General features: G+C 37.3%; 2 protein-coding genes across 2 annotated transcripts in view; one reads left to right on the forward strand and one right to left on the reverse strand.

Annotated features, from left to right (window-relative positions):
* The first annotated feature begins 3,044 nt into the window (after nucleotides 1-3,044).
* On the forward strand, nucleotides 3,045-5,126 carry LOC129441855 (cerebellin-1). The gene is made up of 5 exons (XM_055201580.2): nucleotides 3,045-3,270; nucleotides 3,968-4,042; nucleotides 4,148-4,282; nucleotides 4,355-4,639; nucleotides 5,003-5,126. Exons 1-5 carry the CDS (start codon nucleotides 3,102-3,104, stop codon nucleotides 5,074-5,076), a joined length of 738 nt encoding a protein of 245 aa, XP_055057555.2. The 5' UTR covers nucleotides 3,045-3,101; the 3' UTR covers nucleotides 5,077-5,126.
* Nucleotides 4,306-14,335, reverse strand: part of LOC129441850 (telomerase protein component 1) — an 89,723-nt gene continuing 79,693 nt past the window's right edge. The window contains 14 exon segments of the mRNA XM_073873294.1: nucleotides 4,306-5,326; nucleotides 7,228-7,332; nucleotides 7,421-7,503; nucleotides 7,831-7,951; nucleotides 8,030-8,129; nucleotides 9,373-9,513; nucleotides 9,780-9,901; nucleotides 10,333-10,463; nucleotides 13,023-13,158; nucleotides 13,271-13,356; nucleotides 13,443-13,572; nucleotides 13,655-13,759; nucleotides 13,883-13,990; nucleotides 14,175-14,332. Of these exon segments, the coding sequence (XP_073729395.1) occupies nucleotides 5,198-5,326; nucleotides 7,228-7,332; nucleotides 7,421-7,503; nucleotides 7,831-7,951; nucleotides 8,030-8,129; nucleotides 9,373-9,513; nucleotides 9,780-9,901; nucleotides 10,333-10,463; nucleotides 13,023-13,158; nucleotides 13,271-13,356; nucleotides 13,443-13,572; nucleotides 13,655-13,759; nucleotides 13,883-13,990; nucleotides 14,175-14,332 (1,655 nt within the window). The 3' untranslated portion in view covers nucleotides 4,306-5,197.

Consider the following 14,335-nt stretch of genomic DNA (forward strand, 5'->3'; position numbering starts at 1 on the left):
TTCAGTGAGTGCTTTTTGTACAAGAATGAAAATCTATGTTTTCTTAGGCTGACCTTTTAATGGTAAGGAGAATGTTAAAGGAATAGTCTACTCATTTTCAATATTAAAATATGTTATTACCTTAACTAAGAATTGTTGATACATCCCTCTATCATCTGTGTGCGTGCACGTAAGCGCTAGAACGCGCTGCGACGCTTCGATAGCATTTAGCTTAGCCCCATTCATTCAATGGTACCAATCAGAGATAAAGTTAGAAGTGACCAAACACATCAACGTTTTTCCTATTTAAGACGAGTAGTTATACGAGCAAGTTTGGTGGTACACAATAAAACGTAGCGCTTTTCTAAGCGGATTTAAAAGAGGAACTATATTTTATGGCGTAATAGCACTTTTGGGAGTACTTCGACTCGGCGCAGTAACACCCTCCCTCTCCCATTATGAGAGTGAGAAGGGGAGCGGACTTTTCAGGCGAGTCGAAGTACTCCCAAAAGTGCTATTACGCCATAAAATATAGTTCCTCTTCGGTCACATTATAATTTTTTTTAAAATAAACACTTCCACCCTAAATCGTATTCACCACACTAACAAATGCTGGGTCATTTTCAACCCAGTAAAGGGTCAAAAATGGGTCAAATCTGGCTGATGAATGTTTTTGTGATGGTGGTTCAACTTCTCAAACAAAAAAGTGAAAGTTCCTGTTGTCACTAGGCCGGTACCCTTCCAAAAAGTATACCTTTGTGCCTAGAGAGTGCATATTAGTAGCTTAAAGGTGCAGTGTGTACATTTTTGCAGCATCTAGTGTTAAGGTTGTGAATTGCAACCAATGGCTCAGTCCACTGCTCACCCCTTGCTTTTGAAACACAGAGAAGCTACTGTAGCTGCCACCGGACAAGCATGTCATCGTCGGAGAAAAAAAGTTTGTCCGTTAAGGGCTTCTGTAGAAACGTGGCGGCACAAAATGGCGACTTCCATGTAAGGGGACCCTCTTTGTATGTAGATAAAACGTCTCATTCTAAGGTAATAAAAACATAATGGTTCATTATGAAAGGTCTTTATACACCCCTGATAATATAGTTTTGTGTAATATTTTGCATTTTTGTCAAGAGATCGTTCTAAAATTACACACCGCACCTTTAAAGGTACCAATTAATACATATTAGGACTGTTTTAAAGGTGCCATAGAATGTAAAACTATATTTACCTAGGCATAGATGAATAATATTAGTTGTGTACATGTAAGTGACATATTGTAAGCCACAAACACTTCTTATGTAAACCTTGTGCATGCAAAAGACAGCTGGAAAACAATGTAAATCAACATAACACTGACTGTGACGTTTTTAGTCGAGATCTGTGTTTTTAAAACTTTTACACCAAGTACCACCTCGGAAAATATTTGTCTCTCTAAGTACCACCATAATGACCAACGTTAAATCTAGAAGTGTAGTAGGCCTAACTGTTTATATGCATAGTTCAAAAACAAAGTTTTATTCCTACTTAGAATATTTTTTATTTCTTATACAAATATTTATTATTGTCAGCCAACCTTTACAGAGTTTGAACATTAACACTGTAGTGATTAAATTAAAATGTGCCCCCCCCAAAAAAAATTAAATATATTAATCACACCCTACTTGTTAATTTGCAAAATTAAGAATATACTAACATTTTTGTTAAACATCATTTACTATATGCCGAAAAGTAAACCATCAGGCTGAACAAATTCAGTCACTTTAATTCAGCCATTTAAATGTAAATCCATCAATGTGATGCATTTTGAAAGTAAAAATAAGTCACTAGATTTATGAGGAATTTTATGTTCTCGTAAACAATTTTGCGCTTAATTAGTAAACTCTTTGGTTGCATATATGTATGGTGATATTATGGCACACAAAAATGATAGAATAATTAGTGGGAGCATTTGGGTCATTCTACAGAAACGTCAACTTTTGGTACGGCAAGATGTCTTAAAATTGATTTCTTTTTTTAACATTTAAACTTAGACAACATTATTAGATTACTCTATGACTTATGAGTACACATAAATGACAGCTTAATGTTTTTTGTGTGCATGTACTTATAAAGGTGTTTATGAAATATTATTATTTAAAGCTTAATTCTTAAGTGTAACAGAATTCAATGAATTTAAATTATCATCATGTCACATCATGTAAAAACAATTATTTAATGTGAAAGAAAAAAAACAGTAACACCAGTGACACAAAAAATCACCAGTCACTGGTGTTACTGATCTTCACTGGTGCTACCTATAAGGAAGGTAACACCAGTGACACTAACACCAGTGACAATGTTCATGAAAACTGCATTTTACAAAATTGCTGCTGCAAAGTATCAAACCACATGTTGTCAATCATTGTATATACTCACTAAATTAAGTAATTTAATCCATTTGTATTCTAGTTTTTTGCAATTCCCAAACAATAAGGGAGGTCATACCAGTGACTTAAACTAAAAGCTTCATATGAAATCATGAGATAAATGATAAAGATTTCTGATAGTGGACTTATATTGGCTTCTCTTCATAGATCTCAAGGAAATTGAATGAAGGAAGTCAAGTGATGTCATCAGTGTGATTTTTATTTAAAAATAAGAGCTTTTTTGTTTAACAGTAACAGTGACACAACTCCAGGGTACTACTTCTTTCATTATATATTTTATAACGGCTAGGGACAAAAAATTGACATTTCCGTAGAATGACCCATTTAATACAGATTTATTATTGATTACTTAACTCCACAGCAACCTTTGCTCCCTGAAATTGAAGTGGATATTGTTTTAGCAAAGCATCTGTCATATTAAGAGCCTCGCGCTTCACACGCGCAGGCAAACCAGATCCACGCGCGTGCTTGTGTGTTCGTCTCGATACTCCGTATTCTTTCGAAAGACTCGCGGACCATCATTACTAGGTCCACCTCTGCTGGTGGTCTGACTGATTTTAAGGCGTTAATGATTAAAGAATTAATCGCTACAATTACATCATCTTATTAATATTCATGAACCAGACTTTTTATAAGACGCTTTCCCACTTTTCTCATCATTCAATATCCGTTTCCACAACTAACACACACACGAATCACACAATGTTAAGGGTTCTTGCTGTTTTAATGCTCACTATGTGGGCCATACGGGCAGAAGATATACTAACTCCAGAAATCAACATTCTCAATGAACTTGGCAAGATTAAAACCTTGGAAATAACAATTAAAGATATGGAAATTGAAATGGAGCGACTCAGGACAGAAAACAAAGGTAAGATCCTGTTGCTAAATGCATTTAAATAGAAAGTGTTTCAATTTTGTGGTAGATGTTGATAATAATATTCATCTGTAACATTATGGATTGAACTTGAGTATTGGTTTTATGTGGGAAACACTCATTAACTGCATAAACTAACAACGAACAATACTTCTACAGCATTTATTAGTTTTACATTAACATGCAAATTGTATTACATAAATAAACAATGATAAATTGTATTTGCATAAACCCAGCTAACAAAAATAAGTTTTAGGAATGTTCCTTGAAAGTTGCTAAAGATCCCATTAAGGTTATGCAAACATAAAAAGTGTGCATTTAAAAAATAATCTTTTTGTTAATCATTAATGTTTAATGTTCTCGTTTATTCAATGTTTAAAACACCTATTTTGTATATTTTAAGATTGTGTTTTTATCAATTGATGGACAAATATTACTCATTATTTTAAAATTTGTTATAAAAACATTATTTCTGAATGAAAAGCTATGAAAATACAGTATGTTGTTTGTTATCATAGCTTAGTGTTATCATTCTTTAGTTTTATTTGCGTGTGATGTCATTTGTCTAAATCAACAGTACTTTGAGATGCAGTATTTGGATACAAAGGTTAAAAAGTAAATCAATTTGTTTTAGATTTGTTTGTCCATGTTTGCACAGAACCTTATTTTCTTTTTAAATTATTTTTTTTAGCACAGGCCGACACACTGACGTCCTTGTATGATGCAATGAAGATAAAAGTGGATGAACTAGTAAAGCAGAACACAGGTAATATTAATTTAGCACAAATGTATTTATTTAAGATTGATATATTTGTATTTATAAGTATTTTCAGTTTTTAAAATAACTACAATTAAATAATTTGTTTAACAGATTCAAAAGTTGCTTTCTCAGCTTCTCTTCTAACCAGTCATGGTGCAACAAATGTTGGACCCTTTTCAGATTTACAAACCCTGATTTACAAGCACGTCTTTCTTAATATAGGAAACGCCTATGATTCAAACACAGGTAACTCAATAAATGAAAAAATCTTTTTTGAAAATGATGCTTTATTAAAGCTTTATTATTTGTGTGATACAGGAATCTTTACAGCACCGGTTAGAGGAGTCTATGCGTTCAGAGTCTTTTCTAAAGCTGTTGGAAGTGCAGATAAATCTGTTACTGCAGGCCTGTTTAAAAATGACCAGCATATAATTTCAACACATGCAGACCAACAAAACGGGTTCTACAGCTCTTCAAATGGGGTTTCTTTGCTTTTAGAAAAAAACGATCAGGTTAAAGTTAATCTTTATCCTGGACGATGGATTTTCGACAATGGTGAACACCATCACAGCACATTCAGCGGACACCTGCTTTTCCCAATGTGTAAGTAATACATATCCTTAAAAATAAACAGCTTATTGCTTAACTTTATAGAATCAAATAATTATCCTACATGTGAAAACCCAGCTAAAGTCATTTTAGTCTACATATATTTATTTAATTCAAATACATTATACATTTTAATGAAATTAAAGCATACATCCCAAGTACCAGGGCAGCAGTATCATCTAGATGAGGGATTTTCAATCTTTTTGATGGCATCCATTTTTTTTAATATAAAGAAACATTTAAACTGTGTCAGATAAATAATTGTGTTATTATAAAGACAGCAAATTGTTTACAAACGTATAACTGGCTACACATACACTTTAAACTATTTCTGCTTTGTCTTTTTTCTCTTAAAAGTGTCTGGGGACCCCTTGGAACCTTTTGGGGACCACTTGGAACCTTTTGAGGGACCTGAGATTGAAAAACCCTGATCTACATGTATTATTAATTATAAGTCCCAAATAAATGTTAGTGCAAAATACACACTGTGTAAGTTAGTTTATGATTGCAAAAAACATGAGTACATGCAACGAGTGCGTACTTTAGGGCACATTAGGGCAACGCCCCTTTCCAGGACAGAAAGTACAGATGACCCTGTGCGTCTCCACAAACAAATTCTGTAGGATTACTTGGGTTGACCTCCAATACATTGACAGGAGCTCCACACACAAACATGCCCAGCTGTGAAATGCCAAAAAAAATCAATGTTAAACAGGAAATAAATGTCAGAATCTCTACGAATTTCATGAACACATGAAAACAAGTGACTTTTGCCTTTTAAATAAGATAGCAAAAGCACACATTTTACAAAATTTTTTTTGTTAGGACTAAACTGATAGTGTTTCACTGATACAGTAAAAGGGAACTGACATTATACTGTATATACACCAAAAATAAAACTGTCTTCTGCTTACTACAGTGAGGAAAATAAGTACTTGAACACCCTGCCATTTTGCAAGCTCTCACACCTAGAAATCATGGAGGGGTCTAAAACCGTCATCGCAGGTGCATGTCCACCGCGAGAGACATAATCTATAAAAAAATCCAGAAATCACAATTAACTATTTATTTGTATGATACAGCTGCAAATAAGTATTTGAACACTTGTCTATCAGCTAGAATTCTGACCCTCAAAAACCTGTTAGTCCGTCTTTAAAATCAACCTCCACTTAATTTATTATCCGAAATTAGATTCACCTGTTTGAGGTTGTTAGTTGCATAAAGACACCTGTCCACCCCATACAATCAGTAAGAATCCAACTACTAACATGGCCAAGACCAAAGAGATGTCCAAAGACACTAGAGCCAAAATTGTACACCTCCACAAGACTGAAAAGGGTTATGGGGAAATTGCCAAGCAGCTTGGTGAAAAAAGGTCCACTGTTGGAGCAATCGTTAGAAAATGGAAGAAGCTAAACATGACTGTCAATCTCCTTCGGACTGGTGCTTCCTCGTGGAGTCTCAATGATCCTAAGAAATCAGCCCAGAACTACACGGGAGGAGCTGGTCAATGACCTGAAAAGAGCTGGGACCACCGTTTCCAAGGTTACTCTTGGTAATACACTAAGACGTCATGGTTGAAATCATACATGGCACTGAAGGTTCCCCTGCTTAAACCAGCACATGTCCAGGCCCGTCTTAAGTTTGCCAATGACCATTTGGATGATCCAGAGGAGTCATGGGAGAAAGTCATGTGGTCAGATGAGACCAAAATAGAACTTTTTGTCGTAATTCTACTAAACGTGTTTGGAGGAAAAAGAATGATAAGTACCATCCCAAGAACACCATCCCTACTGTGAAGCATGGGGGTGGTAGCATCATGCTTTGGGGTTGTTTTTTCTGCACATGGGACAGAGCGACTGCACTGTATTAAGGAGAGGATGACCGGGGCCATGTATTGCGAGATTTTGGGGAACAACCTCCTTCCCTCAGTTAGAGCATTGAAGATGGGTCGAGGCTGGGTCTTCCAACATGACAATGACCCCGAAGCACACAGTCAGGATAACCAAGGAGTGGCTCTGTAAGAAGCATATCAAGGTTCTGGCGTGGCCTAGCCAGTCTCCAGACCTAAACCCAATCGAAAATCTATGGAGGGAGGTCAAACTCCGTGTTTCTCAGCCATAGGCCAGAAACCTGACTGATCTAGAGAAGATCTGTGTGGAGGAGTGGGCCAAAATCCCTCCTGCAGTGTGTGCAAACCTGGTGAAAAACTACAAGAAACATTTGACCTCTGTAAACAAAGGCTGCTGTACCAAATATTAACATTGACTTTCTCAGGTGTTCAAATACTTATTTGCAGCTGTATCATACAAATAAATAGTTAGAAAATCATACATTGTGATTTCTGGATATTTTTTAGATTATGTCTCTCACAGTGAACATGCACCTACGATGACAATTTCAGACCCCTCCAAGATTTCTAAGTGGGAGAACTTGCAAAATAGCAGCGTGTTCAAATACTTATTTCCTCACTATAACTTGCAAAAGTGATGCAAGTTCTGATGTTTGTTTCATCGCTTGGTTTGATTTTTTGTTATCTAATGAAATAACATTTAGACACTTTCAAAGTAAGATAAAGAGACCTGTTTCTTAGTGTTTCTGTCCCACAGTTTGACGGTTCTGTCACAGGATGCAGACACAATGAGGTCTGTAGTGAGTTTCAGTACAGTCACTTTGTCTTGGTGCACCTAGAGATCAAGCAATACCCAACCAATTTATTACAAGAACAAACATACATATCTATTATATCTATCAGAGAAGCTAAAAGACACTTGCCAGTCTTCTTTGGGTCCAGGCGGAGAGATCGGATGGCTGATTAAACCACATGTAGCCTTTAGAATCACCACACACAACAAAGCCTGCAAATAAACATCCATCACATGATTAAAACGTGCCATTACAGCATTTAAGAGGACTTTCATAATTACTTTCCATTGACAGCGTTGCTGTGTATTCTGTATCTTTTAGCAAGTAACATATTCTTTAATATAACAAAATATGCCCATTTCTGTTTGGAGGGCTCTAACATTGTACAACAACGTCATAGGTTTTATTCCTAAAAAAACTACAATACAACATCATAAAATGCAAGTCACATGACTTGCAAGTCCCTTTGGACTTAAATGTAAATATAGCTGGTTTAAAAAAAGCTGAAGGTGCTATTTTAAGGATAAGCAAAGGTTTACAATCCTGCACTGCTGTAGCTGTGATCCAGGGCTTGTTGGCATCCTTCTGCTCCTCATCTTCCTCATCGCCTATCACACTTGTACAGTTTCGTAGGTTAGAGACATTGGCACTCAAAGATATCTGAAAGGCAGTTATATCAGATCATTATAAGACTAAATTATTACTAATACATCATTATGATAATGATGAAGTACTTACAATAAAACTCAGATGCACGCTACTCCTCTCCTGCCCCCACAACCAAAAGCTCTTCTCATCATTGGCCATCACTCCAGCAGGACGCACACTGTCCGACCAGCTACAATGACACACATTTAGCTGCATTCATTGTAATACTCAACAAATTAATGATACCATTTACAGTAGAGGTCTTTTTAGGTGCAAAAATTTTGATTTAACCCAACTGAACCCGAATATAAACGGCACAGACGTGTGTGCAGTCTGCAGCCTCGCACAAAAAACGTACAGATACGAAATTTGGTAGAGTCAACTATCACCCCAAGACCAACTAAAAAGTCCCTCTAAACCCCACAGAAAGTCGGCCATTTGGAATTTTCGCTGTGTTTTCTTTGCAAATGTTGGCATTTCCAGGCTTCATACTTTAACAAATTCCTCCTAGAGATTTTATCAAATCATCTTCATATTTGGTCAGTATTATCTAAAGGCCTTTGCGATGCTAAATTGCGGAGATCTTTGTTGGAGGGTGTGTCCGTGGCGGCCTGCCAAATTTCTGTGTTTTCACCAAGAAACAGGATGTTGTTCTAACTCAGGCATACAATGTCTAATCTGCCCCACACCTCACATGTTTGATAAGGGTCTTGACCTGAACACATTTTCATGCCAATAATCAGCTACACTCACAGCGCCACCTGCCGGCAGCAGGAAATGCCATGTTTTAACTCTGTGGTTTACTGCTGATAGAGATTTATTCATATCGTCATGACATTTGGTCAGACTGATCTTAAGCCCTTTGTGATGATAAATTGCAAAGATCTTGACTTTTCGTTGAAGAGCGTGTCCGTGGCGGCCTGGCAAAGTGTGATGTTTCACCATGAAACAGGAAGCTGTTGTAATTCAGGCATACAATGTCCAACCTGTCACAGACTTCAAATGTTTGACAAGGTTCCTTCCTGGTTTGATCACATCAATATAACAACAATCAATAACAGCGATAGCGCCACCTGCTGTACACAGGAGCTGTGGCACATCAAATTTCCTTTGAATATCCACCTATATTTACCCACTTAAATTTATATCTCCCCGGTTTACTGCTTTACTAAGGCCATAGGATGGCAGTACACATGCGTGTGAGGGCCTTACCATCGCTGCTTGCAGCTTTTATTTTACTTTGCAATCTGAGGACAACAATATCATGGTAACCGCTGAAATGTGCATTCTGTTTGGCAAAAACACATTCATTTTAAAGTGAAGACCTCTATTTCACAGTACACCACATTTAACCTGTATTTAACCATATATTTGTCTCCTGTAAGGATGTGTAAAACTTTGAATGTGTATAACATGTGAGATGTGTTGTGTACCAATAAGTTTCAGCTGTCCAATCGGTTACAGTGGAGAACACAGCAACGGTTATTCCATGTTCACAAACTGCATAAAGAGTAGAACAGTAGTGTAAAAAGCCCACAGGATTTTCCACTGTGTATGAAGACGCCTTTTCCAGACTGAAATAAAAAAGACGAGAACATATAGATGAACTCATAGAGATATACATCAGTAACGTACAACAACAAAAAGCTGTAGCCACCCATATAAAATATTACAATACCCGCATATGTTGGGCAATCATTATAATATTTTAAGACCTTAGTTTTGCGTAAAAAAACCCCAGTACCACCCCCTTTCAGATCATGCATTTAGTTACAATTTCTCAATACAAAAACTATTTCTAAAAAAATAGTATGAAAGTTTAGAGGTTAAAAGTCAATACCCCACAATGCACTTCTCAGAGTTCAACTCCAGGTTCCAAACAGACACGGAGTAATCAGTGCAGGCCACAGCTAACTGTGCATCCGGCATACTGGTCATTGCACAAACACCACTATCACTGACCTGAGAACAGAGCAGCACAACAGTATTTCTTTCAGGTTTTGCAGTCTGTTATTGTGTTTTGTAATTCTTGGGATGTTGCATTATCCAATGCAATATGGGGGCGTGTACATCAAAGCATTTAAACGTGGTTGAAAACAGCAGGCGGACGCTGACTGTTGGTGTTTGCCAGCGTTCTTTCAGCTGAGCGTTTTGGCCTATGAGAAGTGACATTTGATGAGCTGAGCTTTTTACCCAAAGTTGAAAATTGTTCAACTCTGGGCGCTCAGCTCTGAGTCTGGAAAAAATGCTTCAATTGGAAACATACGGCAGTGTAAAAGCCTTGGTGTACACGTTCCTTTAGTGTTGCTGTCCCACAATGTAATTCTCCTTTACTCATATGTGGCATGAAATAATAATAATAATAATAATATCAGTTCCTGATCCATAGTTACCTTTTTCCAGTAAACCATTGAATTCTGTTGCCACATCTCCAATCTGCCCGTGTCATAACCACACACCAGCAGTTCACCATTATCCAGAAAGCACATTGCTCGGATGCTGCCCTTCTGGGAAGGTGGACATTCTGTGTGGTTGTATTAAAAAAACAATGCCATTATTTATCATCACATTATTGAAATCAAATAAATTTAGCATTTGGGTTAGTAGCTGTATTTTAACTCTTTACCCACCACTGAAGTTATCTTGTCAATTAAGAGAAAACAGTTGCATAAAAAAACGTGTCTATGGAGAATTTTCATGTTAATCTGCAATACTGCGATTATCCACTTACCCAATTTATGAAAAAACTGAAGGCAAAACGTTATTAACCAATTTATAAAAAATGCTGCCGGGCAACTTTTCAAAAAAATGGCTGGCGGCGAATTAATGTTAATTTAAATGACTGTAATGTGGCATGTCATTTTGCAGAAGTTATTGCTGTTTATAGTTCATTCCAAAACCGTTTTTCAAAATTACTTAATTTAAAATGTTAAAACTCGACACTTAACGTTCACAGCTTTTCCTGTGTAGTGGAAGGAGTGTTGCTAAATGTGTTAGCGCTAACAATGACCATTTTTACTAACTTTATATGTTATTGACAAAACAGGCAACACTAACATTAACTCTTTTCCGGACATATGGATTGCCGTAAAAACCCGTTATTGGCAGGGAAGCGTTTTCTATTAATTGACAATCTCGTCGTCTTTCACTGTCTGGAGGATAGCCAGTTGATAAAACGCGTGTCTGTGAGAACTGTAGTGGACTTATGTTTTGTGTTTATTTAGGCCTGTTATTGTATTAGTCTATAGTTCTTGCAAATTTAAAGAAAGTTAGCTGGTGTTGTTTCAGCAACCTGCTAGCTTGGTTTCACGTGCCTCTTGATTAGATGTAATTGTTGACCGCTCTTGCTCACGTTATTTATGTGCATTATTAATGCTACAGTAGTTACACTCCTTTAAGATAATGTAATTAATAGTGGGAAATAATCCGTTTTTACCATTTTTGCGCCATCTATCATCGTTTGCCAGACGTTCTACAACATCTGCTTTAGTTTGTGTTTATTAACCCTTTAGTTTCACTTCACCACGCAACTATTCCCGTTAGAGGTAAAAACATTTAATTCATTAATAATCTAGTATGTGTTCATTTTCTGTCATAGTTTCTTCAAAATTAAGGTTTTATTTGAGTGTTTTAAATATAAATATTTTCATTTTCATCATGACGCGTACACCCCGCCCCTTTGATTGCCACGCCCCGGTCACGCCCACCCGCCCAATGCTACCACCTTAACTAACAAATTTTCTGCGGAAAACCCTGGAATTATCTCAGCTTTTTGCTCAAAATTTTGTATTTTTTAAGAAATCTAGCCATATTTAAGAGGTTTTAAAAAGGGAACAAATAAAAGTAGGATGACACGTTTTGGTTTGAAAAGAAGAGGGTCTGTTCTTTCATTTGATATATTGTATGATTATTTATTTAAAGAAGAACAAAGGCATTAAACTTTTGTGAAAATCATAAAAAATTTTGTCGCTGGCTGGCAACTTTTTTTTTTAAACGCTGGCGGGGAAAGAGTCAAAGAACAGTGTACAAATTGAATTTCATTGACTTTCATTGTGTTGATCAACATGTGTTGATGTCAGTTACCCCTATCTGGGGAACCGCTAATACTTTCGGGTTAGTAAAAACCATAAAGTGCTCCATTTGAGATGACACCACTCTTCTAAAATTCATACACTAGACAGTTGTGTACATAGTGCATAGTTTAAAGGTGCAGTGTGTAAGTTTTAGCGGCATCTAGTGGTGAGGTTGTGAATTGCAACCAACGGCTCAGTCCACTGCTTACCCCTTTTAAAACACATAGAGAAGCTACGGTAGCCACCACCGGACAAACAGGTCATTGTTGGAGACAACTTAGTAAAAAAAGTTTGTCCGTTAAGGGCTTCTGTAGAAACATGGCAGCACAAAATGGCGACTTCCATGTAAGGGGACCCTCGGTGTATGTAAAAACGTCTCATTATAACACTTAACGGTTCATTAGGAAAGGTCTTTACATACCCCTGATAGTATAGTTTTGTATAATATTTTGCATTTCTCTCAAGAGATCATTCTAAAATTTACACACTGCACCTTTAAGTCCAAAGTGTATAGCAGGTCTTCTCAAACCTGTCCTGAAGGACCCTTAGTCCTGCACATTTTATTTGGCCGTGTCAGAAAGAGCACCCTACAAACTACAAATAGTGCACTATTTAAGGGAACATACATTTTAAGTGGTTTTCTTTTTATTTAATGCAATCCCACAATGCACCGCAATAATAAGTGTACAACCGATGTACACTCACAGCTAGCCGGCAGTCGTCCAATAAGGCTCACTAGTGGTGAGCTTAAGTGTCAGAATTCACTTACTCATTTTCATTCCCTCCTTTGATTGGACTAAAGTAGGGAAGAATGAATGGGGGTATATGGGCCTTTTTCGGACACATTATTTGCAACGCAGCTTAGATTGTTTGGATACACACTGTTTAGTGACAGTATAGCACAAAATTGGGACGCAACTTGTTTTTCCTAACAAATGTTATCTGTAGTCTATTGAAGCAGTGATATGACAGTTTAATTGTCTCTGAGAGAGTCTGTGATTGGTCAGTACCCATTGCTGAAGTGACACTCCACGACCTGAGGGAACGATCCCTTGAGACGGTGAAGAACTCCGGCTGTCCCGCCTGTTTACACACAACAGCCTGAACCTCTGCACTGTGGCCATGCAGACTGCTGTGATGCTGCAGCTATACAAAGAAGATGTTTCAGAACTTCCTTTCAATAATTATCATTAATAATGAATAATAATGTCAAGCTTCGTTTAAAATATACAACTGCCAAAAAGATAATGTTGGATACCTGCAGTGGGTGCCAGAGTTTACAGGTTCCATCCTCTGATGCTGTGGCCACCAATAAGTCTTCTGGTTTCAATGTCTCTCCCACATCTGTTTGCAAGAAAAACTGATTTGTTATGAAAGATTTGGTAGATTATATAGATATTATAAACCTGTGTTTTTGTGTGTGTGTGTACCTGGCTGAGTAACAACAGTGCATTGATGGACGCGTGATCTGTGTGCCTGGATCCTGGTGACCTCCATGCCTGAATTCCACTTCCACATCATCAGCAGTCCATCTGCTGTCCCTGCCATCACATAATCCTCCTATAGACATTCAACATGAACTGAATTAACAATTCAAGTGTAAACCTTTAAAGTCATCATGCTTTTGAATGCACTAGCTTACCCAGCAGCACAATGTGCTCAGAGAAGAACTGAAAAGGACATTTCTTAGCAAATTTCCTGTCTGGATGTCCCATACGGACAGCTTGCAGTCACTGGAGCAGCTTATCTGAGGTGTAAGAGAGCGTTTTAATGCATACATACAGTACATGCGGTTGCCGATACACTGTGTCAGATTGTCAGTGTTATTATTGGTAACTAAACTCTACTTTAGAAATTTGGCACATCTCACCACAGCTTGTGATGTCCAGGCACATCCCGTAATCCAGTCTCCATGACAATGGGATATAGTCCGTTTAAGAACTGGAGGTAAAGATTTCACCTTCCATATCATCAAAGCCTACATTAACAGATTATAATATTTATTGTCAACAAATACAGTTTCCTGTCATACAACTAACATAAAACATGCACCTCTGGCCGGTGAATGGCTCTTTTAATTGTAAGGCAGGGCTTCAACACTTACGGGCCATATATTAAGTACAATAATATAAAGATACATTTGGCCTACAGTATATAGGTACCTGATCCTTCCCTCCTGAAAGAAGCTCCTCCCCATTTGATCTGAAGGCAAGGCATGTGACCCCTCCATTGTGACCTCTCAGAATACACATCACAGTAGGGTCAACCCAAGGCTTGGAAGTCAAATCTTTCTTCGACCACAAAGCAATAGTGAAATCATCTA

Source organism: Misgurnus anguillicaudatus, chromosome 2 (genome assembly GCF_027580225.2).
Source record: "Misgurnus anguillicaudatus chromosome 2, ASM2758022v2, whole genome shotgun sequence".
NCBI lineage: Eukaryota > Metazoa > Chordata > Actinopteri > Cypriniformes > Cobitidae > Misgurnus > Misgurnus anguillicaudatus.

What these genes read in the sequence shown, in the direction of transcription:
- LOC129441855 (XM_055201580.2), top strand. Translation starts at nt 3,102, where the DNA reads ATGTTAAGGGTTCTTGCTGTTTTAATGCTCACTATGTGGGCCATACGG. An exon ending in ACTCAGGACAGAAAACAAAG is followed by an intron (nt 3,271 to 3,967) that starts GTAAGATCCTGT and finishes TATTTTTTTTAG; the next exon opens with CACAGGCCGACACACTGACG. An exon ending in CGCCTATGATTCAAACACAG is followed by an intron (nt 4,283 to 4,354) that starts GTAACTCAATAA and finishes TGTGTGATACAG; the next exon opens with GAATCTTTACAGCACCGGTT.